Below are 25417 nucleotides of genomic sequence, written 5' to 3'. Positions count from 1 at the left end.
TAAGATGGGGAAATTTAAAAGGCTGAGCAGTTGAAACTATACAAACTAAAGTGCAGGAAGAGAAACAGAAGGGAGAAAATTTGACAGAGCATCAGTTATATGTGGGACAGTATCACAAGGAGTGTCCTGCCCTTGTGCTCCTGCTTCTCAGGCTTTCAGGCTCAGACTGAAATCCACACCACCAGCACTCTGGCCCTTATGTCTTCAGACTACCCCACCAGAGAAGGGTAAATTTAACACACCAAAATGTGAACAGAGGAGTATTACTCAGGAAGCAAAAACAGAAGAGAAAGCTGGTATGGAAGGATTGTTCTCTTTCACAGAATAGTTCCTGGCTCTCTTTCCATGTTTCTTGAGACTTGCTAGACTATCCAGAGAAAGAGAAATTTGGCTTTGGGCATTTAAACTAATTTAGATAAAATCCTTGATGATCTAAGACTCAGGATCTGATCCCAGTAGGTTGAGGAGAGCTGTGGTGGGAGGGGAGGCCGTTATAAATACCTACAGTGAACTTAGCATTCATTTGATGCTTCTTTAGATGAGGGAGGAAGAAAAAACCTCTCAGTATCCTGGTCTTTCAGATTTGTGTGATTTTTTTTATCTCCTTGTCCTCTCCATTCCCTTACCTGAGTCGCAGAGCAACAGAGAGATGTAGAAACTACCACTCAACCCTCTACTGGGAGTCAGGATCAAACAGTTGTGAAGTGTCTCTGACAGGTCTGAGTTCACATCTTAGCTCCACCACTTACAAGGTGTATTCAAGTAGCTTAACCTTTCTTTCCCTGTCCTTAACTGCAAATCAAGGATTAAATACCTCGTGGAATTCTTGTGAGGATTATATGGGAAAATATTTTCAAAACATTGGGCACATACTCAGCGCTTAGTAAACGGAAGCAGCCTCTCTGGTGATGGTGGTAGAGAGTCATGGTACTGACGGTGAAGACACTTTCATGTCAACTCATTAGCATTTAGTATAAGAATAGCACTTGGTTTTGTAATTGAACTACGTAGTACTTGAAAGTAATAAATATTGCGCTTTTTATATTTCTTTGAAGGAGTTTGTAAAATTTCTACACATTGGCCTGAATTGTGTTTTTTTCTTTGTATAAGAAACAATGGATGATACTTCCCTTTTATTATTATTTTTTAAATATATGTTATTAATTATGCCATTACAGTTGTTCTATTTCCCCCCTTCATTCCCCTCTGCCCTGCACACCCCTCCCCCACCATTCCCCCCTTTAGTTTATGACCATGTGTCTCAAGTTCTTTAGATTCTATATTTCCCATACTATTCTTGCCGTCCCCCTATCTATTTTCTACCTACCATCTATGCTACTTATTTTCTGTATCTTCTCCCCCCTTCTCCTTCTCCCACTCCCCTGTTGCTAACCCTCCATATGATCTTCATTTCTATGGTTCTGTTCCCAATCTAGCTGTCCTCTTAGTTTGCTTTTGTTTTAGGTGTGGTTGTTAATAACTGTGAGTTTGCTGTCCTTTCACTGTTCATCTTTTTTATCTTCTTTTTCTTAGGTAAGTCCCTTTAACATTTCATATAATAAGGGCTTGGTGATGATCAACTCCTTGAATTTGATCTTATGTGAGAAGCACTTTATCTCTTCTTCCATTCTAAATGAAAGCTTTGCTGGATAGAGCAATCTTGGATATAGGTCCTTGCCTTTCATGACTTGGAATACTTCTTTCCAGCCCCTTCTTGCCTGTAGGTCTCTTTTGAGAAATTTGCTGACAGTCTGATGGGAACTCCTTTGTAGGTGACTGTCCCCTTCTGTCTTGCTGCTTCTAGGATTCTCTCCTTCATTTTAATCTTGGCTAATGTAATAAAGATGTGCCTTGGTGCGTTCCTCCTTGTCCCCAACTTCTTTGGGACTCTCTGAGCTTCCTGGATTTCCTGGAAGTCTATTTCCTTTGCCAGAAGTTCTCCCTTATTATTTGTTCAAATAAGGTTTCCACTCGTGGCTGTTCCTCTTCCCCTTCTGGTACCCCTATAATTCAGATGTTGGAACATTTAAAGATGTCCTGAAGGTTCCTAAGCCTCTCCTCATTTTTTTGAATTCTTGTTTCTTCATCCTTTTCTGTTTGGTCATTTTTTTCCTCCTTCTGGTCCACTCCATTGATTTGAGTCCCAGTTTCCTTTCCATTACTATTGGTTTCCTGTGCATTTCCCTTCATTTTAATTAGCTTAGCCTTCATATGTTCCTCTAATTTGTGACTAAAATGAACCAGTTCTGTGAGCATCCTGATCACCAGTGTTTTGAACTGTGCATTTGAAAGTTTGGGTATTTCTTCATTGCTTAGATTTATGGGCTCTGGGGCTCTGAGTTGTTCTTGAGCCATGTTTTGGTCTGTTTGTGCCTGTTACGTATGAGGAGCAGAGCCTTAGTTGTTCACTAGGGCGGGGCCACACAGGTTGCTGCTTTGTGATGCTGTATGTGGGGGCAGGGTCAGAGAGGGACACTGTCGCATCCCTCTGCCACTTCCTGCCATTGGGGCCTGCGTGGTCCGTATCACTGCTTGCTCCTTCACTGGTTTATCTGCGCAAGAATGTGTGACCATGATCAGCCCTCAGTGGGTCTGCCCACTTCTCCACACCTGGGATCCGCCCACGGCTGCTGGCGCACCTGGGTTGTGTGCCCAGGTCCGTCTGGTGAATCTTTCCTGCCTGACCCAGCTCTGCTGCTGGCTCTGTCCCTCTTACCGGTTTGGCTGAAGGGTTCATTGTTGTCAGACTTCTGTGTAGTTCGATTTTCTGTGGTTTGGCTGCGTTTTTAACTTTGTTGTTTTTAAACTTGGTTGTGCGATAAGGTGCAGTGCTTCCACCTACGCCTCCATCTTGGTGGAAGTCGCTGATACTTCCCTTTTAGTAGGAGAGAATCAAATACTCCCTGACCCAGTGAAATATATGGAAAAAAAATTTTAAAAAACACCATAGTGAGATTCTGGAATTTTCATGAAGTTTTACTAGACCTATATTACACCATGACCTATTGAATTTTTAACAGCAAAAATATATAAATAAATTAGAAATAGAAATAATCTATCATGTTTGCCACATACAGTGTGCACTTTTTTTGCCCAAAATTTGAGGGAAAAATAAGGATGTGCATTATGCGTGAGTATAATGATTACATGCCATGGGTATAATAATCCCGTGTATAATGCGCAAAAAAAATGTAGGTGTACATTATACACAGCAAAATACTGGGTACTTCTCCAACAGAAGAATGGACAAATACATTGTGGTATACTGTGGAATAATTAAAGAAATAAACTTCAGTCATACACATTACTTTGTAAAAGTTTCACATTATGATACTGAACCAAAAAAGCAAGTTGCAAAAGCAAATGCCTTTGAGATTATGGAAAGTTTCAAAACATAATATGGTATATTGTTTCTTGCTACATGCACACCTATCATAATAGTATTTTAAAAATACAAATAGTATACCTGACACCAATAATGATCACCTGTGGGGAGAGGCAGGAAAATGATTAAAGAGGTCACATGAGGGTTAAATTATGTTTGCAGTGTTTAGTGGATACATGAGTGTTCATCATGTAATTTTCCATATGGCTGAAGTATTTCATAGTTTCAGAAAAGAAGGGTCCACTGAGTAATTTGAGAACTCAGACTCTTTAGGACTCATGTCACCCTGTTTTACAGAATAGATAGTGATGGTAAATAAGAGAAATACATGGGATATACATGTATATCTGAAGAAAATGGATATACGAAGTCTGTCCCAAAAAAGTCCATCCCGAAAAAGTCCAGCCACTGTTAAAATAATGAGAACATTTGTGCAACATCAACGTCACCTGGCAGCCAAGGAGAGTGCACTGGAAAGCACATGCGTGAACAATGATGACCTCACTCTAGTAGTCAGTGGGGGTGGTAGATGCCGCTGACTACGCATGTGTACTATGTAGCCATCACATTCAAAATAACTCAGTAGAGTAAAAAAATCTGCATTAAACTTTGCATTAATCTTGAACATTCCTCCATGGAAACAATTGGGATGATTCAGAAGGCTGCAGCTACAGGCAAGTGGTAACTGGCAGCTTCATCATGACAGTGTGTCCACTCATATATCATGTCTTGTACAGAGTTTTTTTTATGAAACATCAAATCACCCAGGTGACTCTGCCCCAATCCAGCCCAGATTTGCTGTCCTGTGACTTCTGGCTTTTCCCAAAACTAAAATCACCTTTGAAAAGGAAGAGATTTCAGACTGTCAGTGAGATTCAGGAAAATATGATGGGCCAGTGGATGGTGATTGGGAGAACTGTGTGAGGTACCAACATGTCTACTTTGAAGGGGACTGAGGACTCATTGTCCTGTGTGCAATGTTTCTTGTATCTTCTTTAGTACATGTCTCCATTTCTCACTGTACGTGACTGGATGCTTTAAGGACAGTCTACGATGTGTGACTTGGAACTGGGGCTACGATGTAATTTAGTAATTATAAAGTGTTCGAATACTTTAAAGAAGATAGTAAGCTTTCAATATCATAATTTAAAATTAGCTTAGAATTTATGTTCATAAACTTCAGTGTTTATTTAAAAAACTAAATTCATCCTTTTAATTTTTTTCGGGAAAACCTTTTCATTCTTTTCACTTTATATGTGTTAAATCATTAAGCAGTAAAGACTTTGATTTCTTAGATAAGTTAGGGAATATTGCTTACATTTGTGTTTTTTAAGAATTAAGATTGTTTTTAAAGGACTGTTTGAAATTTATTCTGTATGAAGAAATTTCTTCTTGGTTTAAGATTTTGAATATTGTTTATCTGTTGATCTAGGAAAAAAGTGCTTCCTGAATAAGTAGCTGGGCTTTATGAATTGTAGCTTAGTGTTACAGCTACATGACTGATGATGGTGAGGCTAGTGTTTAAGGTGATCGCCATCAGGCGCTATGAATTCCCATATGATTTGAATTTAAGGGTATTATGATGAAAACCTTAAAGACATTCATAATTTTAAAAATAATTTTGTTGGAATCTCATTTCAACCCACTAACATGGTGGTTTACATTCTTGTGTTTCAGGGAAAGGTGGCTCAGACAGCGTGCATGTCAGCTTGCAAGCATTTAGCCACGTCCCTGATGCAACTTCTGCTGGAGGCTGAAGTAAGGCAGCTCACCTTGGGAGCATTACAGCAGTTCAACCTGGATGTCAGAGAGTGTGAACGTAAGGCAGCAAACCATCCCTTTGCTTGTTTGTTTTGCCTGCATATCCACTTCTGTGGACAAAAAATGTTCTTAATCTATGAGGTCTTTGTTTCTGATGAGGTCAAAGAATAGCTAGATGACAGAAATAACTGAAAGGTTGCCTAGAAATAGTCTATCAGCAAGCTCATTTAAGCACTCAGAACTGCTTAGGCTCACACGTAGAACACAGAACGCCCCTGGCCACGAGGCATTTTTCGATCTAGAGCGACACTGAAGAAAACCTGATTAGTTCAAAGACTTCAAGAGTGTAGTTCCCAACCATTTTCTTTTTATATTTTATTTTAAAGCTATTTTTACAGGTTATTTGCAAACCCATTAGTCTAAAGGACAAATGTTTTATTTATCAGTCAAAAATGCTTTCTAGTGTAGGTAGAAACAGAAAACCTTAGACAGTGGGGTTTAAACAAATAAGGGTTTTTTTTTCCTCAGAGGTGTGAGTTTCTGAATTGATTTGGTTGCTCATTGATGTCACCAAGGACCAGGCTCTTTGGTTCCCTATCCTCTCCCATACTTAGCATGTGGACTTTCCTTCCTCATTTGAATTAGAGTGAGAAGAGACCGGAGAAAGAGGCCAGTCTCACCTATTCCTTTTACTAAGAAAATACACACCTTTTTAGGAGACCGCTAACAAACTTACCTGTGTGTCTCATTGGTCAGAATACAGTTGTAGGGTCGCCTGCCACACTGAAGGTGACAGAGATTGAGTGTTTGTTGAGGGGAAAGTGGGGTGTCCTTGTTGGCTCAGCTGACTCATCATGAATCATTCACTCGGTGTTGAACAGAGTCTGGCCAAGGGCAGGAGGAAGCGGGGAGGATGGGTGCAGTGGTGGTCACGGTGCGGTCAGCAAAAAACAAAAAGAAGCCTAAATGATGTGACTTGAAACAATTTTCCTGATTCTAAGAAAATTAAAATAGTGGAAAATTCCATGAGTCTACTAATACTTCTGCCCTGTCTTTTTATTTTTACTGCTTATTGGTTTCCCTTTGTTGATATTGATGACTGGAAATTAAGATTTTATTTATTGGCTATGCTATTTTTAATTAATTAGTTAATTCATTAATGAAGACTTCCAGTTCCAACCATCACAGAATAACAGTTATCAAAGTCATCCTTATTCCATAAACAACTGTAAAACTGAATAAAATGTATGAAGCAACTCTTTTCATGCATTGGACAGCAACTGCACAAAGTCGTGATCCTTTAGAGAGGGGACATGCACAAAATAAGCTTGTCATTGACTCTTATTTTTTGTTCAGAGGCACTATCCAAAGAGCCACACAGGAAAGTAGGTCCCAGATAGAAAGCAGTGTTTTACACAGATAAACAGAGATTGGCAGATGGGGTTGGTGAGGCAGCTGGGACCTGGGCAAGAAACTAGAGAACAGGGAATTTGTTTAGAGAACTGGCTCCAGAAATCTGTATTAGAGAGCCGTGAGTCTGTGGTCAGAAACTGAGTTGCTATGTGCAAGGTGAAACTTTGTGAGGTTTGGCACAGAACGGCCACAGAGGATCTGGGAGCCGAATAGGAATGCCAGAGGTTAGAGAGTGCCTAGAGACCCTGGAATTCTGACCCATCAGAGTGGAGAGACCAGTGAAGGATCTTGTGCATTCAGTGAGACCTCAGAATGTTAGATTTTAAGAGTGCTCCTTAAGCTCTAGAATAAGAGCTACCCATGATTCACTGTAACAAAGCCTAATTACATGACTCAACAAGATAGAGGTGATCTGCCAATAAAATAACTGCTTGCCAGAACAAAACTCAGTAGTCCTTGAAGATGAACAAACACACAAAAATTCAGACTCTCAACCACATAGCAGCCCCAATTTCACAGTAAAAAGCTACAATTTGACATGTAAAGAAGCAGGAAAATATGATCCATAACAGGCTAAAAAAACGGCAATAGAAACAGACCCACTGAGAACACAAATGTTGAAAATAGCTTCTTTTAGGAATAGATTCCTTTAAGAATCTGAATAAAAATATATGTAATAATTTAAAAGAAAAGATAGGCATAATGCATGACTGTAGCTGAATTTTTTTAGGTTTAGTAAAAAGTATTAGTCTACTGACTCCAAAAGCTCAACAAATCTTTAGCAGGAAAAAAGTCACACCCAGGTACATTGTGGTCATATTTCTAACTAAAAAGAAAGAGAAATCTTAAGAGCAACCAAAACAGAAAAGATACATTACGTACTGGAGAGCAATGAATGATAAGAGTTACTGCTTGCTACTTATCAGAAACAGTGCAAACCACAAGGCACTAGAGCATCTATAAAGTACTGAAAGAACAAAAAAGCCTAGCGATCTGAAACTTGTTGGAAAAATGGCCTTCAAAAATGAAAATAAAATACATTTGCAACTAAACAAAGTTCAAAAAATTTGTCACCAGAAGATCCGTACCACAGATATACAGTGTGATTACATTGTTCAGAGACATGAACAACAGCATGTCCATTCCCACATGTTTTTATCTACCCTTGTCATTAGCTCATTAAGAAATGACATCTTAGTGTTGGGGATGTGGTGTGGAGAGACAAAGGTTAGGGGACAGAGAAATTGAGTAAAAAGGAAAATGGACTCATGGACATGGACAACAGTGTGGTGGTTGCTGGGGAAGGGGGTAAAAGATAATGGAAAAAATATAATAAAAATTTAATGAAAAAATAAAAGAAATAACATCTAATTCCCCTTCCTTTGAATCTGGTAAAGCTTGTGACTTGATTGTGTCCAACAGAATGTGGCAGAAGTGGCTTTGTGACTTCTGTTGATAGGTCATAAAAGGCAATGCAGCCTCTGTCCCGGTTAGTTGCTACATGAGAAGTTTAGTGCCGGGAGGCCTCTGTGCTGGGAAGGGCTCAAACCAGCTCCTGTGGAGAGGCCTCAGGGAGAAGCCCTGATGCCTGGCAATTTAAATTTGATGTTGTTGGTGCTGTAGTCTGTTGTATTAGTTTAAATAGTATTAAATTTTATTCTGACCTGCATTTACATTACTTCAAATTGGATCCTTTCAAGACTTGCTTTTAAGTTTATAGTGGATTCAGAGCAGCCTTTTGTTAGGTCTTTTATAAACCCCAATCTAAAGCAATGCCATTTGAAGAACAGTGCACCATGCCCAGGTATCTTGAGATCTTTCAGCTCTGGCTTGGTGGTAACACGAAGTATTCTCAGCTCTGTAAGAGCTCCACAAATTGCTCTGCCTGTTCATTTCTGGAGGGTCTTTCCCCAGCCATGAGTAGTTTCTTCCCATGCTCACACAGATGAGTACTCTGCCACATATTCAGCAGTACACTTCTCTAGTTTTCCTGACTCCTCTCTGGTAGTGCAAAGCCTAGTTGCCTTGGCATGCCGGACCGCAGTCTCTGACTTTCAACTCAGACTGCTTATGAGTTAGGAAGCCTAGTCGAAAGTAAGAGAGTGTTTTATTTGGGTTCCCTCCCTTTGCCACCTCTGCATCTTAGCCTGGAAACTGCTGTGCTCGCCTCGTTTGTTTTCCCTCTTTCCAGCATCCCAGTCCTGCATTGACTGTTGTCTAGTATCTAAAGCCATTCTTCCAGACGCTGCCTCCAGTTTTCCAGTTGTTTTTGCAGTGGGAAAATGAGTCCTATATTATTCTATGGTGACCTGTAACAATAAATGAACATCTTTTCAAGTTTTTTAAATTTGATTTTTATAGAAATCATACCTGCTCTTTGTGGAAAATTTGGGGGGGGATAAAAATCACCATAATTTCATCATTCAGAAATAAGTACAATTCCAGGCATTACATCCAGACATAATAATATCCAGCAGCCACAGAATTGTTTCAAGAATCCATTTACCAGATTCTATGCATCTAGCTGGCCAAAATTGTTTTACATCCCTTTGTCTTAACCAATTATTTACCAGGAGAATAAAAACCTAATGATTAGCTAGACCAATCAAGATTGATTTTTGATGTTGAGTTTGAAATCATTCTTCTGAGTTTGGATGAAAGCATAGAACTTCATTCTGGTATGATGAAAAGGAAGAAAAGGACTTTGGATTAGGCAACCAGCAAATGTCCTTGGTTCAACAACAAAGTCTGATGAATGATTGGAAATGACTGCAGGACTACATTTTTGATAGAACAAAAAGAGAGAGACAGAGGGTGATAAAGCTGAATATATGGGCCTTGAGGAGAGGGAGTGATGGTCTGGGAGAAGCACTGATGAGGAAGGAAAATGCCCATCGTGTAGCCCAATTCTGAATTACATTTTGTATGGAAGAATGAGCAGCTTCTACTTGAGAGAATGATAGTTGAATTGGCATCCTTAGCAGAGAGACAGCTTTCAGTTAAGACTAAGAGGTGGGAAGATCATTTAATGAAAAGGTGGAAACATAATTGTTAACCTTGCAGATGGGGTTGCAGAGAGCCAGTATCTTATCTGAAAAACTGTTCAATATTTGTCACAGCCTTTCAGGCAGGATTAGCTCGAAGCTATAACATGTGTAAGGCATGGCAGTGCCTCCCATAACTATATTGCCACTGCAGTTTTTTTCTGATATATTGTGGAGCCACTAAGTTTCATTGATTTAGAATTTAATGTTTCTTTTCTAATTGGCAGTAATTTGTCTGTCAAGAAACTTTCCATGGACATTTATTTTACTTTAAAAGAAGAATTCTATTCTGTCTTTTGCTATACCACCCCCCTCATTTTTTTTCTTTTAGATGCTCAGTGGTCTATAAAAAATCTTAAAGAAATGATACATAAGATTCAAGTAACTATACAGAGGCGTATAAAAGCAGCCCCAAATGACAAGATAATTAACACTTACATCTTTCTACCCAGTGGTGTGTGCATGAGGTATTTTCCCTATTGTCTGTGAGTCCTTGGAAGAACTGCATGGGTCCCAAAAGAAATCAAACTCCGGACAAGATAGAATGTGAATGTTCCTTGAGTGTTTGACTCTGAAGCCTGGGCTGCCGCTTTCTTAGATCCCAAATATGTAGAAAAATTATATGCATTACCATTAGCCTGAGAGATTCAGCTAGTATAGTGTGTCATCTAGAACATGGATTTTAGAGGCAGCTAGACAAGAGAGAGTCAAGTTACCTCTTGACAGAGAGTCAAGAGCGAGTCACTTACTTTTAGTGTGGCCATGTGTCACAGCCAGCCCCGTTTATGTAGTAGGAATAATAATAATACCTAATATCACAGAGATGGGCTCAGAATGCAACAAGATAATGCATTAAAGGGTTTATTTTATGTTTTTGTCAAGCCATGAGATAAATGCAATAAGAATTTGCAGTAAGGAGTGGTTTCTCTTATTATCAGCAGCAGCAGCAGTTAATAAATATTGAGCAGCTCTCAGAAGGTCTTTTGCAGACTACTCGAACCTTTGTCTATAGTTTGTGAATCAGTTGGATTTGGAGATGCCCTTTTATTTGGTATAAGAAATTGAGTTTTTCTTCTTGGTTGTTGTCTGTCTAACTTCTGTGGTTATTTTAAAATGTATGATCCAGAACTGATGATTTTCTAATTTTCAGCTTTGTGCTTTTGCAAGAAATCAGTCAGTTAGCTCTACAGTTTACCAGAGATGGTAACTACTGCTTAGGGCACCATGACCTAACAGGAATGTTGCTGTTGGATAATTCTTCCTGGCAGGCTACCGAACCCTTAAGGTGAACGTTATTAGAAATTCAGATATGATGAAAATATTTTGTTCAATTCAGAATTGAATTGACAGCGACCTCTGACAATTTCTGCTTTGCATGAATTTCATCTTACATCTTCATTTGTTTGTGTCTTATATTTGGTTTTGGATATCAGAGCACTGGACCTTGGATTTTAAATACTAGCAAGTCTTGATAGCTTAATGCTTATTAGCTCCTTAATCAAACTTGGACTACTCCATCATTCATGCAGTAGATTCTTCAGTCTGTGTCTGGAGCTGCCATTTCCTAAGCTTTCTCTTTATGTAATCTAAGTAAGGAGGTCTAGGTTCATATTCTAGCTCAGCTGCTTATTAATAGCATTAATTCAGTAATCTGTTTGGTTATTCAACAAGTATATGTAGAGCCCCTACTCTGTACAGAATACCATGCTGGAGGCTGGAGACAAAATAGGACACTATAGATTTTAAGTAGGAGAATGATTTTATTACATTTGTGTGTTTAGAAGGTACTCTGCAATTTATCAGGGGCCTTAGACACCAGTTATAAGACTGTTGCAGTAATCATCCATAGAGATGATTTGGGACTTTTGGCACATTTCTGTGTGGTAATTTAAGCCATGGGAGTGAATGACTCAACTCATTTAACCTCCCTGAATCCATCAATAAACTAGAAATACTACTCACTGCTATATTTGTCTCACAGTATTGTTACAAAGTCAAACAAGTAATATACATAAAATCATTTGTGAAGAGCCATGGAAATTTTACTTATAATTCTCATTTATCCATATGTTTTGTGTGTTTTCTTATTTTCTTCACACTCTACTCTTTCGTGGTTTATAATGTTAAATATTTTCAGTTTTTAGTTATGTTCTCAGATTTCTAAATTATTTATAAGATTGGTATATTAAAAATATAGCATCATTAAGCCAAATCCAGAGCACATTTGGGTACAAGAAGTGAAGCAGCAATTGCACCTGCTTAAATTTAGTGTAATCCATCATTTCCCAGGATTCATTAGTCTTTTGCACAGAATAAACTGGGTCCTTGAACAGAAAAGCAGTAGGGTGCATCTTGCCAAATTGTCTCAGTTCTTTGATGATCTAGTTGATCTGGCCTAAGTTTACTACTTTGGAAAGACATAAGGGCTCCAAAGCCTTGTGTTCCACCATTCTTATCATAATAACCTCACTTTACATGTCAGGAAAGCAGTGAGAATCTGCCTGAACTCAGGATGCAGGGAGACAGCTTGGGAGTAGATTCATGATCTCATTGAGCCTACTATGATACAAGATAGTGGCAGAACACCATTATTACTGAACTTCTATAAGCCCCTACTCCAGCTGAAAGGTCAGAAAGCTTTCCGCATCCCTAAAGAATTAGTTTTGGTTCAAATTCAGGATCCAGGAGTTCCTGAAAAGTTGGAGCATTTCCATCTCTGTATACACAAAAATCAATGGCTGCAAGTCCCTTCGTGGTATAGCAGTCTTCCCTTGCCTCAGGTGTGAGATGGTTTAGCCAATGCTAATCAGGCAAATCTTAATCAGCTTGCTTACGATTTTGCCACTGGAACTTATGAACTGATGAATCTTTATAAAGCAGTCTTTCTGAACTGTAAGTACTAAGGCTCAAACAACTGCCAATTGGGATAACTGTACTCTTATTTCGATTTTCTGCATTACTGGGGCTCAGCGATCCTAGACTCTCCAATTCCATATAGTTAATAATCCACCTTTGGTCACTCCCCATGAGAGTCTCTCTTAGGGCTTCAGGCATTCCTTTACCAATCTGTTCCTGATGTGAGGGAGAGAAGAGAGTCCTCAGGACCCTGGTGAGCAACATACGGAAAGCATATGTGACAGATCCATACTATCATTCTTTTCTTGCAGCGTTTGAAGTTTATATTATGCAAAGGAGTTCTGGCCTTAAATAACAACAGCTAAGCCAGTGCTAAATTCAAATCCTCACCAGTCAACTGAGCAAACTATTAAAGTAACTACTAGCTAGTACATCAAATCAAGCTTCTCTAGTGAAGTGCCTCTGGTAATTAATTTGTCAGTCAAGATTAGGTTTAGTCGTCCTTGAATGAGTAGTGCTGTGTGCATATCCACATATCTTCTCTGTTTTTGCTGAGATGCCGTAAAAACTCTTACATTTCCTTCTGGATATAATTCATTTCTTTTCTTCCCTCCTCTTATTTTGCATGTCACCCTCGAGCCCATGTTGTTTAGGTCCTAGTTACAGGACAGGATTCAATAAAAGACAGAACATAGAGGAGCTGAGTGATCCTCTTACATCAAGGAGGATTTAATGGAGAGCATTTGAGGGAAGGGTGGGGAATCAGGGCTCCACAACTTCCCTCAGTCCCCTTGCCTTTATCAAGGAAACAAGGTGAGATGATGAAGACAGCTGGTGTGCTGATTAATAACCTGAAAGATTGATCTATGCACTGGATTTTTACTTCACTCAGCTACCCAGTTGTTGACAGGGGGGAATTACATGGAGCCTCATGATGATTCTATGTTTTCTTAGATTCTGGAGCTGGACGCTCTAGCAAGGACCAGAGAGAGTTTGCCCCATTTTCATTTTAAGTTGCCAGTGTTGTTAAAATCTTTCACATGACTCGTATCCTTCATTTTTAAAAAGTAATCAATGGTAGCATGACATAGTCCTCCAAAACTTCACTCTCAGTGATAACATGTTCCCAGGTGACTTAAGATAATGCCTTAATTATGGGCTTGGCTGCCACAGCCCACAGACGGTCAACTACCCATCCTGGGAGGTGCCAGTGCCCTTCTCCCTGCTGTCGCCTGCCAACCAATTCCAAGTATTTGACTTTGACCCTAAAGACTGGTTTGCCAGCTTGATCTCTAATAACCCACCTTAATTAAAGTATGTTTACTTGGAAGAAACAAAAATCTGTTCACGCTTGTGCAGGAATAAAGGAGGGCTTATTTTAAATACCTGGGTTTCATAGACTCCTAGTGAAAGGTAAATAGTAGATTAGTTAGGTCTGGCATCATGTCTCTCCTACTCATTCCTGTCTCCTTAGCATCTAGAATGGTGCCTGACATATTAATAAATATTTATTAAATGAATAAAAATGACATAATTAGCAACTACCTCAATGTCTCGATCTCTTCAGTCAGCTCTGTGGAAGAGGGACTACAAGTAGGAAGTAGCTGGGATGATGTCATGTGATATGAGTAGCAAGACAACCTGGGATGTAGTTGGAATCCTAAGTATTATCCTCTTAGGAAGATGTACAAATGACTAGTAAATGATTGGTAACTCTAGCACACATATCCTTACCACCAACTTCTGTGGATAATAAAGCTATTGTTGCCACCAAATTCTCAATATATCAGCTGTATAATACATAATTAATATTGTCGGTGATAGAACCCAACAGATTGGCCTTTGGAACCCGGATCTTCGCTTTAGTAATTTGTGCATTCTTAACTCCTCTAAACCGCAGTTTCTTCGTTTGTAAAATGAAGTTGCAGTTACAGCTCTGATAAACTTGTGGTGATTAATTACACAAAGTAAAACTCAGTAACTGTTGGCTGCATCCTCATTTTCCCCACCATTGTCAGCAGCAGCAGCAGCAGCAGCAGCAGGAGTACTGGGCTGGAAGTGCATGGCAGTTGTCTCTTCTAGCTCCCTGACTATTTTAAATGAGGTTACTGTTTATTAATTTTCGCTAAGGTCAATAATTTCCTTCTCAAGTTAGCCTTCTATATAATCCTTAAGTAGTTGTCTCAGAGTCTGCTTTATACTTTTTGCTCTTGTATAATATTGGTTTAGGAAGAAAGTCAAGCTAATCAAGACCTGAAGCGCTGCAGTACCGTGCAGAGATGTCAGTTTTGTGGGCTAAGTCAAAGTTGCTATGATGAAACACGCTAGGTAGGCAGCCCCGGATTTCAAAGGAGACTAAAGAATATGAATACATTTCTTTGGAAAGTTGGTTATCAGGACATGAGTACTGGTAGAAAGAGATTTAAAGAGGAGAAGTTGACTGTCTATAAAATTAATTTTGTAAACCTTAAATCATTATAGCAAATGGCATTGTTTCCTACTAAGGCAGTGGTCCCCAACTTTTTTGGTACCAGGGACCAGTTTCGTGGAAGACAATATTTCTGTGGACCAGGGGGTGGGGAGATGTGGTTTCAGGTTGATTCAAGTGCATTACATTCAAGGTCACCTACTGCTGTGCTGCCCTGTTCCTAACCATCCCAGACTGGTATCTATCTGTTCATGGCCCAGAGGTTGGGGATCCCTGTACTGAGGGATTCTTCTGAAGAGTTTGGTAGTTACTCTCTGTCCAATTAAAGTGTGTGTTTTTTTATGACTTATGCATGGGTCACCTTTCACATTGTAGCTTAAGCATTTTCTACCTCTTTGTGTCTTAAAAAGAGAGCCATTTTAAGAATGTAAGGTTTGACAAGAGACAAATGGAGAAAATTTAAGCTTAGTCAGATTTTAAACCTGATCTCCCTAGGTTACATAAAAATAAGAGGCCTCTTTTGTTAGACTCTGTATACTGCTCAAAGATGCAAATTTTCTGTGGGTAGACTACTAAGGCCATCTAGTGTGTTCCAGTATCATGAATTTCAGATCCCTTAGCATCTATTCTCTGTCTCATCTTTCTGAATTATAATTTTAAAATAAGCTTTCTCTTTATGCACCCTTCCATCTAAGAAACATTAAGGTAAGAAGATTGATGATGGAGTTCAAGCTTGTCTATGCAGAAAAACAAACTTGCATCCTGTAATTTGCAGTGCTCTATACATGTAAAAATCTACGGATAATTAGTTGTTGCTTCAATGTGATGAAGACAACTTCCATGAGATAGGCTCCATGGCTAATGAATTTTGTCTTTTGGTTGATTGACTGGTTAATGGAATTGGAAAAACTGTTTTGTCTCTTCTTTACAATAATGTTTTCATTCTCTCCTGAAAATATATAGGGATTTAGCTAGTGGTCTTTATCAGAGCACATCTGATAAAGCACATTTCCAATTCTCATTTTGTTTCAATATTTGCAGTGAAACTTACAGATTTGCAAGAGAGAATCATTAAGTTGGTAATTTGTGGGGACCCCCCAAAACTGGAATTTATTCATAAAAAATTGTATGTTTATTCTTACATGTTTAGACTTCAGTCACCTTCACTCTCCATTTGTACTCTCCAAAAAGTACTCTCCATTTGATGTGATACAACTATTGAGACCTTTTTTCCCACTGCTCAAAACAGTTTTTGAACTCGTCAATTTTGATGCCTTTTTGTGCTTCTGCTGTTTTTTGTTTCACCTCTTCCACATCGGCAAACATTTCCCCTTGAGGAAGTTTTTCATCCATGGGAACACAAACAAAGTCACTGGGGAAGATCGTGTGAATAGGGAGGGTGGGGCATGGGGTTCATGCAGTTTTTGGTCAAAAACTGCTGAACACTCAGCACAGTGTGGGCAGGTACACTCATAAATTACCCATCGTAAATGGCAAATGCATTGAAAAGAGACTTCAAAAAAACTCGCTGAAGCCAAACACAACCTCTCACAACAACGCCAGGGCGTACACTGATACAGATGGGTTTCTAGAACACTCACCTAGCAGGGGAAGCCTGTACTTCTTCTCTCCGTCTGTTTTACATGTGTGTGTGTACGAGGGAGAGAGAAACACAAGGGTCCTGCCCTCCAGAAGATAATTCCATTTTGTGGGGGGGTCCCTCCCTGTATCTGTCTGTCTATATACATGTACACACAAACACACAGAGTAATCAGCAGTTCATTCTCTGCATTCTTGTTTTCTCTGTAAGGCCTGGAACACTGTAGGTGTTCTGTACAGGAAATAAGACTTAAAAGTCAAGCTCACTGGGAGTTTGTAGGACGACATTTAGCCTGGTGTTATTTGCTCCAGACACATAACTCTGAATCAACTTATGTAAAAGCTTCTTCAGAAATGTATGGATTATATGGCTTTTTTTCTCCCCCACTTCTAAGGCCCTTACCATTTCTTTTTAAAAGCATGATTGAGCTTGGATTCTCAGATCTAAAATTATGTGGGAAGAACACAAACTGTAAATACCTTCCATCAAAAATAGGCAGTACAAAAGCCCTACTTTGTTTGCTGTTGTCTTCCCATGTCTAGTAGGCTTCTCATGCTAGGTGCCATGCTATTATGATGTGTCTTTATTTGCTATGGAGAACCCAAACAGAAGGCTCCCCTGCCATTGAAATGGCCATGTCACTTCTCTTTGACTATGAGTGAAGGACCCTGTACACTCTGGAAGGACTTCACTCAGACATGGGTCAGTGAGTGGTGCCCACTCAGCAATTATTTCAGTTTATGGGCTGGAGTTTCTTGAATTCCAGAAGATAAGGCATCATTGTCTTTCTGGGGCTGTTGTCAGTTGCCTGGTCATTTGATAGTAGATGCTGCCAACTGGAGTGGCAAGAGCAGGTAACCTGAGCAAATGGAGATGGATCGTGCACCTCTAACCTTGTTAGACATCACTGTCAAGGTCTGCTGTTGGCTTCCAGAGGCTGGCCAACACAAAGTCCTTTTTCTGGTAGCAAACATGACCTTGATTGTTTGTGGGGTGTATTAGTGATGGAGGAGTGAGTATGAAGGACCTGCTACATAAAGGGTCATAATTCCCAATTAAGCTTCTTTTTCTGTGGCAAACTCTCTCACTAACCTAAATTCTGTAGGATTATGTGATAAATGTGGTCCTTCTTCCATCCCTAAATAAGGACAATTGCTGATTTCTCTTTGAAATTGTTCAGATTTTCCTTCCTCGTTTGATTTCAAGGGATATTTTGGGGAGTGAGGGTGGCAGCAGGACATTGAACTTAAACAGCTGGTGGTTCTCGAAAGGCCATTCTTCTGCTGCATGGTTTTGAAAAGGAGAGCCACTTTTTAAAATGTGACGTTCCAAACTAAGTACTATTTCCCATATTTTATTTTGGGCGTTTCAGGTTTTATTTCTTGTTTTTTTCTTAACTTTATACACTTTTAAAGTTTCGGGGACGAGAAAGATTAAGAAATGCCATTTTGAAGAAGAAAAATATATATACATACACACACTCACATATTTATATAGTCTATCCAGAAGTTAACCAGCCATGTAATATGAAAAATACAGACATTTATTGAAGAAGATACAAGAAATGCTGCACATGAGACAATGACCTCTCAGTCCCCTTCAGAGTAGCACCTTGGGACCTCTCCTACTATGCCGTTGTGTTTTCCTGAATCTCACTGATGGTCTGAAATCTCTTCCCTTTCAAAGGTGATTTTAGTTTTGGGAAAAGCCAGAGGTTACAGGGCACCAAATCTGGGCTGTAGAGGGGCTGAGTTACCTGAGCGATTTGATGTTTCCCCACAAACCTCTGCATGAGATGTGATACATGAGCAGGCACATTGTTGTGATGAAGCTGCCAGTCACCGGTTGCCCATAGCTGCACCCTTCCGAATCATCCCAATAGTTTCCACAGAGGAATGTTCAAGTTCAATACATAATTTGATGCATATTCTTTGCTCTACTCACTCAGTCATTTTGAATGTGAGGTCTGTCTACACAGTGCACATGCTCACTCAACAGTGTCTACTGCTGATTAATAGACACTAATCAGTGTCTACTGCCCCCATGGACTAGTACAGTGAAGTCATCATTGTTCACACATGCACACTTCAGTCCACTCTCCTTGGCTGCCAGGTTACATTGATGTGGCACAAACCGTTGTCATTGTATTTACTATGGCAGGGCATTTTCTGGACAGACGTGCACGCGCACACACATGTGCATCTGTCTCAATACCTGTCACCGGACCCCTGTTCCAGACTTAGTACATCTGATTTACTTGCAGTTAAAGGATTATATCAGCAATTTCTTAATCTCTAAAGTCTTTTTACTGTTTATTTATATGAAACTTAAAAAAAACACAGTTATTTGAAAATTTTCTTTAATCCACATGATTTACTTGAAGACACGCAGAGAAGCATTTGCATGGAGAAATGAGCCAGTGGAAACAGTTCATCTTAATTATTTTAAACCAGAGACCTCACCATTAGCCCCAAAACAATGTATGGCCATCTGTTTCTGTTGTATCAACCAGCTACAAAAACCATCTCAGCTGAAAATTATCTTATTTCCTTGGCACTGCTACCTCACTGCATCAGCCGTGTGTACAGCACCTCCCCTCACGCACACAGGCGGAACCCTCCTCTTCGTCCTGAGCCTGAGCCTCCCTGCTGTATCTGATGTGGTCACTGCTCCGTGCGTCTCCACGTGTTTATGCCGGGGCATTGTATACATTTCACATGTTCTTTTGTCCTCATTTCATGTCTTTGGGGCCAAGGCCAGTAAACCGTCTGTTTGAATCGGGACATTTTATAGAGTATAAACTAGGAAATCATATTAAATACCATGCCTATTTAGGAATTATTTTAATTGTTGAAAGTTGGCAGACTTCTACTCAGATGGAACAGCACTTTATCCATCTCAAAAAAGTTATCAAAGTCCTACTTTTTATAAATTTTTTTAAAGTTTTATACTTTTCCATAATTATCTGCTCTAGCATTTCAGCATTTAACAGATTCTGATTTGAGTTCTGCTGTTTTAATTAAATTATCTATCTAGTTTACTTTTGTATTTTAAAAATGTATTCTCTTTTCATCTGTTTTACCTGTTTGTGTGTGGGTGTGTGTGTGGGTGTGCATGTTGGTGTGTGCGAGAGAGAGAGAGTGGGCAGGAGGGAGAGAAACCCCCAAATCATCTTAACATTCACAATTGCATATTTCTAAGATTGGAATTTGAAAATGTAATGAAAATGTCATTGCTGACACTTCCATTAAGAAAAGCTGTTTCCAGACACTAGTGAATCGATGTATAAAGTCTTGCCCATGATGTTTTCTACTGGCTGGTGATCTCTATTTTAATTTTATTATCCGCTGCTTTTCTGGGAGAAGATGGTATGGTAGGTTTACTGGTGAGATAATGTATTACCTGGATGGGTGAATCGCCTCTGTCTTTGTTTTTGTTTGAACACTAAAGAGCTGTGAATTTGGACAACACATTTAATCTCTTTCAAAATCTTTTTACTCATTATTAATATGTGAGTGCATCGAACAAGGATATCCAATTGGACCAGATGTCTAGGAGTTAGCCATTCAAGTGGAATGAGGTATCTTACAAAGAGTGCTCTGACAAAGGCAGGTGTTTGTATGAATTCTAGGAGGATATAAGGAACATGGCATGTGAGGAATCTGAAAGTGACTGGAGAACAGGGTGAAATGAAATGGGGGTAGCGAAAAGGAAATGATGCCAGACTTATTAAGTATATACAGTTGACCCTTGAGCAAAGCAGGTCTGAACTGTGCTGGTTGGGAGTTCATGGGTGTGGAGGGCTGAATATATACATTGATCTACATATGCTATTTTATGCAGAGGATTTGAGCATCCTCAGATTTTGGTATCTGTACAGGTCTTGAAACCAAACCCCTGTGGATACTGGGGGACAGCTGAGTTTTGGGGGAGTCAAAAAGTTTATATGCAGATTTTTGACTGTGTGAGGTCAGCACCCCAACCCCCATGTTGTTCAAGAGTCAACTGTACTTTATTCTAAGTACACAGGAAGTTGCCTGTATCTTTGAAGCACAAGAATAACATCATCATTTTTTTCACGAGAGTGAAAAATTACTGTGGCAGAAGTGTGAAAAATGCATAAAAGGGGGAGACTAGATACAGAAACTAGTTAGGAGTAGGGTTGCCAGATAAAAAAGCAGGATGCCTGGGTAAATTTGAATTTCAGGGAAAAAATTAAATTTCAGATAAACCAAAAATTTTTTTTGTATAAACACAAGTCATGAACTACACAGTACGTGCAAATGTCAGGTAAGATAAGTACTGAGGAAGTATTGCTTTAGTAAAAAGGAAGCCAAGCAGATTTTGGAGAATACTTTTAGTGGAAATAGAATGGAAGAAACCAAACTGCAGAGAAATGAGGAATGAATGGAGGATAATGAAGTTGAATCAGTGCTTGTAAAACAACTCTTTCAGAAATTGACTTTGGAAGAGAGGAAAGTGGGTTATTTATTTCATTGCTTCTGAGAATGTCGGTGGTTATATTTCTTTAAGTCGCCGTTGTTAAGCCTCATGATTTAGGACTGTTTAATTGCAAATAACACCAAACACTTTATATAACATACTAAAAGTAAATGAAAGATATAAGTCTTACTTTGTTTTTTTTGTAGTCATCAGTAAAGTTCACTGAGTATTCTTTCTCTTTGTGTCTCTCTCTGCCTTTTTTTCGGAATGATATGCCTTTCTGGAGAAATTCAGATCTCCTGGGTTTTTCACCGAATCCCAGCAGTCAGACTCCTTGAGGCCTGCCTGCCCTTTCTGACTCACTGGAATCCCTGGCAGCTGCCCGCCTGTCCTTGGTGGAAACTAGGTGTAGCTTAAGCCTCTGTCCCAGCAATTAACCAGGGGAAAGAGTGAGACTCTCTACTCTCCTTCAGAGAATCATTTCTGAGGGTTTTTCAACAAAGACTATTTTATAGACAGGAGTGCTTTTTATACTTGAGATGCTCATTTACCTCCTATACCTCCTAGCACTTAAGATATTCCTTTAAAAGTACCAGTTTATCATGGAAAGGAGTTGCTTATGTACCTGAAGAAGCAATTCTTTTCATTTATTTTTCCTGCCAGCTAACCTAAATTCTCTTTAAACACTCAGCTCCTCCTTTAGTGTAGTGCCAAAGAGTTAAAATGCCTCTGCTTCCTCTAAGCTACTGTGTGTCTGCAGTTAATTCCTTGACCCCCTTAGTTTGTAACTACTAGCTTAACATCTCAGGTTTCGCTGACAGAAGTTCTCTTCCTCTTCTGTTGTTGTTTGTTTGTTTTAGGGAGAAAAAAAAAGGAAAGGGAAAATACATCCTAAACTGAGCTCTTACTGGTAAAGTTTGTATTCTCTATTAAGATGAATCCTAAAGTTTAGATGTTGAGCTCTGCAAATAAATTCATTAGCATGTGTAACCAGAATGGAAGGTGAGTGTTTATGGTGATATTGATCTAATGCAGCAATTTTCAACCTTTTTTTTCTCATGGCCCACATAAACTGATTATTAAAATTCTGCAGCATACCAAAAATGTATTTTTTGTGGATCTGACAAAAAACAGGTATAATTTTTATTTATTCATACTGGACCACTGTTGTTGTGTTGGCTGTTGTCATTTTTTTTTATTTCACAATCTAAGGGGAAAGAAGTCAGTGTCCCTGAGTAAATAGTCAGTTATTGCATGTTTCAAAAATAAATTCCTATTTTATTAGTAACACACAAAAAAAAATTCTTGCGACATACTGGTTGAAAATGACTGATCTAATGCAGTCATTTAACATGGATGTTGTGTTACAGAACAGACAGAGTTCTCCCACCCAGTGTTGGCAGAACCAAACACTAGACACTGAGCATTGCTGGACACTGGAGAAGTATTAGCTATCTTATTATGAATGGTGCCACCCAGAACGGGAAGCTCAACTCCCCAGTGATGTTTTGCTTACAGACTGGGGAAAAATCAAAAGACACTTTGGGTTAGGAGTTTGGGTGCATGCTGGGAGCTGATTGGTCGGATGGCAGAAAAACTGGTCAGGTAGCTCAGTTGGTTTGAGTATTGTCTGATACGCCAATGTTGCAGGTTCAATCCCCAGTCAGATACAAGAATTGACCAGTGAACGCATAATACGTGGAACAGTAAATCAAAGTTTCTCCTCCCCTCCCCTCTCTCCTCTCTCTTCTCTCTCCCTTCCTCTCTCTAAAATCAATAAAAATTAAAAAAATTATTTAGTTCCTGATTACTGTGAATACTTTATCCTATCAGCACATTTGCTTTTTCCCCTGGGATCCCTGCTTTTAGTTCTAAAGATGAGATACGTAGCAAAAAATAAAAATACAGCCTCTAACAGAAAACATAATATGATAAAGGTTATCCATAGTATGCATCTCTGTAATAACCCAGGCAGGAGGCCTCCCATTCCAGGAGGTAGCCTGGGAAAGAGATAGTCTAACAGGTCTGTCTTTCTCGCATCTTGTAGCTAAGTAGCCTTCTGTATGATTCTATTTTGATGAGTCTCAGCTCCCCCAGAGGTGTTAGTTGCAGGTGTAGCATGTCATAGTAGCCACTGCAGAGACTCCTCCTTGTATTACCAGGTAGTAATCTAAAGATTTTATTGTCTGAGAATCCACATGCCAAGGACTCTAAAGTGGTTTGTTAGAATCTTAGACTTTACGTAGCAGAACAGGCCAAACAGCTGAAGGTACAGGTTAAGTTCCCTAATATCAGGTATTTAATAAAAGCTATGTCTGTGAAAAGAAAGACAAAGATTAATAATCAAAGCAAATTATAAACCAGCTTCTGAGTTTGTGAGGCTGTCAGCTGAGATTTCTAGATGTGAGGCTGGGAGCCTTTGTAGTTTGAAATGTCTGATGAGGTCATCAGGTGCTCAGGTAAACTCTGCCTGGGTTACAGAGAGTGTTAGTCACTGAGACTGTTGAAACATGAGCTGTTGTGGCAGTTTCCTGAATTTTGTGTCAAGTTGTCCATCTTTGGCTTGCATGGCTTTGGAAAGGAGTCGCATTTTACTTCTCAATGATTCTGAGTCAAATGATGGCAGAAAAATTGGAAACAGGTTTGGAGAGTCATAAACAGATATTGGAGGCAACTAGAAGAATCCAAGATCCAGTCCAGTTTACAAGTAGAAAATAAAACTCAAATGACAATGAACTGCACTAGAACCTGATTAATATCCACAAAGGTGTATTATAATTTCTGTTCAAATATTATTTTTATCTCTCAGATCACCCCTATTTTTACCAAGAAACCCAAATTAAGACAAACTTATTTTCAAAATAAGTCTAGTTTTAATAAACTTGGCTTGATTATTTATATAAGTTCAGCAAGAATATTAATTAGTCATATAGGCATTTCTAAATCTGCTTTGCTGGAATCTTTCATGAGGAATCTTCAGACTGAATTTAATAGGCCTCTCAAGGTCAGAAAAGCTGAGGCAAGGGCTTGCCATCAGGTGCTGCTGTAGTAGCTGTAAGTTTGGGGAGCTCATCTCTTTCTCTTTTTTTCTTCTTTTCCTTTTTCCTTTTTCTTTTTTCTTCTTCTTTCTTCTTTTTCTTTCTCTCCCCTCCCCTCCCCTCCTGAAAATAACACCGAAAGGACCTGCAGCCCATCTGCAGTGCGCATGTCGTGTGAGCATGTCGATATTGCCATAAGCCCATGGGGATGGCTTGTTACTGCTGCAGAAACTACCTGCTCCTGCCTGACCTAATGCATAACAAATCACCCTCTGGAAAGAGTGGGCCTACTTACTCGCACTAGCAAGATATTAGAGTGTTTTTCCTCTCTTTTTGTGATCCCCCAAAATACCTCATGGTTTCTACATCTGCCAAGAAGTGATATTCGTTACCCACATGGTAAGGCTGCTGGGAACCATGTAAGCAAGGCACCAGGCCAATCTTTCCAAGGGTTTTTATTGGCTTCCTAAGTCAATCTTCTTAACTCACTAAAGCTGTCTGGTCATATCTGAGTCTAAGCATTTCTCTCAAACATCACATTCCAGTCAAACTATTGGTAATAAACACCATTTTCCAATTGTGTCCTGTTAAATAGAGAACAGTTTTTTACTGAACTTACACAAATAATCACCACGTTGCCATGAAAGTAAAAGTGCTCATTAAGAGTTTCTGAATTCTGGAGGGATCAAGTACAGAGGAGAGAAATAAATGTTTCAGTTCTATTTACAAAGGTGTAATTTACCAAATTACTAATCATAGGTAGTTTTAGAGAAACAAGTTTACTTTATCTGGAAAACACAAGATTCTAAAAATCAGCAATATTTGAAACAAATTTCATAGAAGTTACAATCATCCTCAGTTCACTCAGTGCCATATAATCAATTCTTGTTTAACTTGTTCACTAGCCAGCATTTCATGTATACAGTTATTCCTTACAGTTCTGTAAATCTTTATCCATTTTAGATGTATGGTCCAAAAGTTTATTCTCAGAGACCTGTGTTATGGAAAAAGTTGGTGTTCTCTCTATCTTTCTGAAGTTGAAATGTATTTTCAAAAGGATCAGAGTAAAATAATGACCGTCTTGTAAATGACAAAATTTTAAAATGACATGGTTATTTATAGATCTGATTATAATGCAGTTGACAAAGAAATTTGTTTTTCTGTGCGACATAACATTTTATGGAACCAACTAGAATTATAAATGAAAAAATTATATCAGGACATTGCAGATTCTTAGAGATTATAATCTTGTGATAATTCATTCTTAGTAATAAGAATATATTCATACAAATACAACATAATTATTATTTATTTACTTGACAAAGATTTCCATGTAATTTAGCATATCAAATAGGCCCAGTAAGTTTAAAAAGTAATCGAAGAGAGAAGAAATCATTGAGGTGCTCCTGGGTCCCACTGAAATAAACCAAAGCCATTTCTAGGTTTTAA

At 39.0% G+C, this 25417-nt stretch overlaps 1 protein-coding gene across 3 annotated transcripts in view; it reads left to right on the top strand.

Moving 5' to 3' along the window:
- The window catches only part of EXOC6B (exocyst complex component 6B), a 563620-nt gene that overhangs the window by 375394 nt on the left and 162809 nt on the right, over positions 1 to 25417 (top strand). For all 3 annotated transcript variants that reach the window (XM_037126278.2, XM_053663391.1, XM_053663392.1), the window contains one exon: positions 5063 to 5204. In XM_037126278.2, the coding sequence (XP_036982173.1) occupies positions 5063 to 5204 (142 nt within the window). The remainder of the gene's footprint in view (positions 1 to 5062; positions 5205 to 25417) is intronic.

Source organism: Artibeus jamaicensis, unplaced genomic scaffold, assembly GCF_021234435.1.
Source record: "Artibeus jamaicensis isolate MK-2021 breed Jamaican fruit bat unplaced genomic scaffold, CSHL_Jam_final contig_3174, whole genome shotgun sequence".
NCBI lineage: Eukaryota > Metazoa > Chordata > Mammalia > Chiroptera > Phyllostomidae > Artibeus > Artibeus jamaicensis.
Note: the sequence above shows the minus strand (reverse complement) of the source record. Positions and strands in the feature narration are given on the sequence as shown.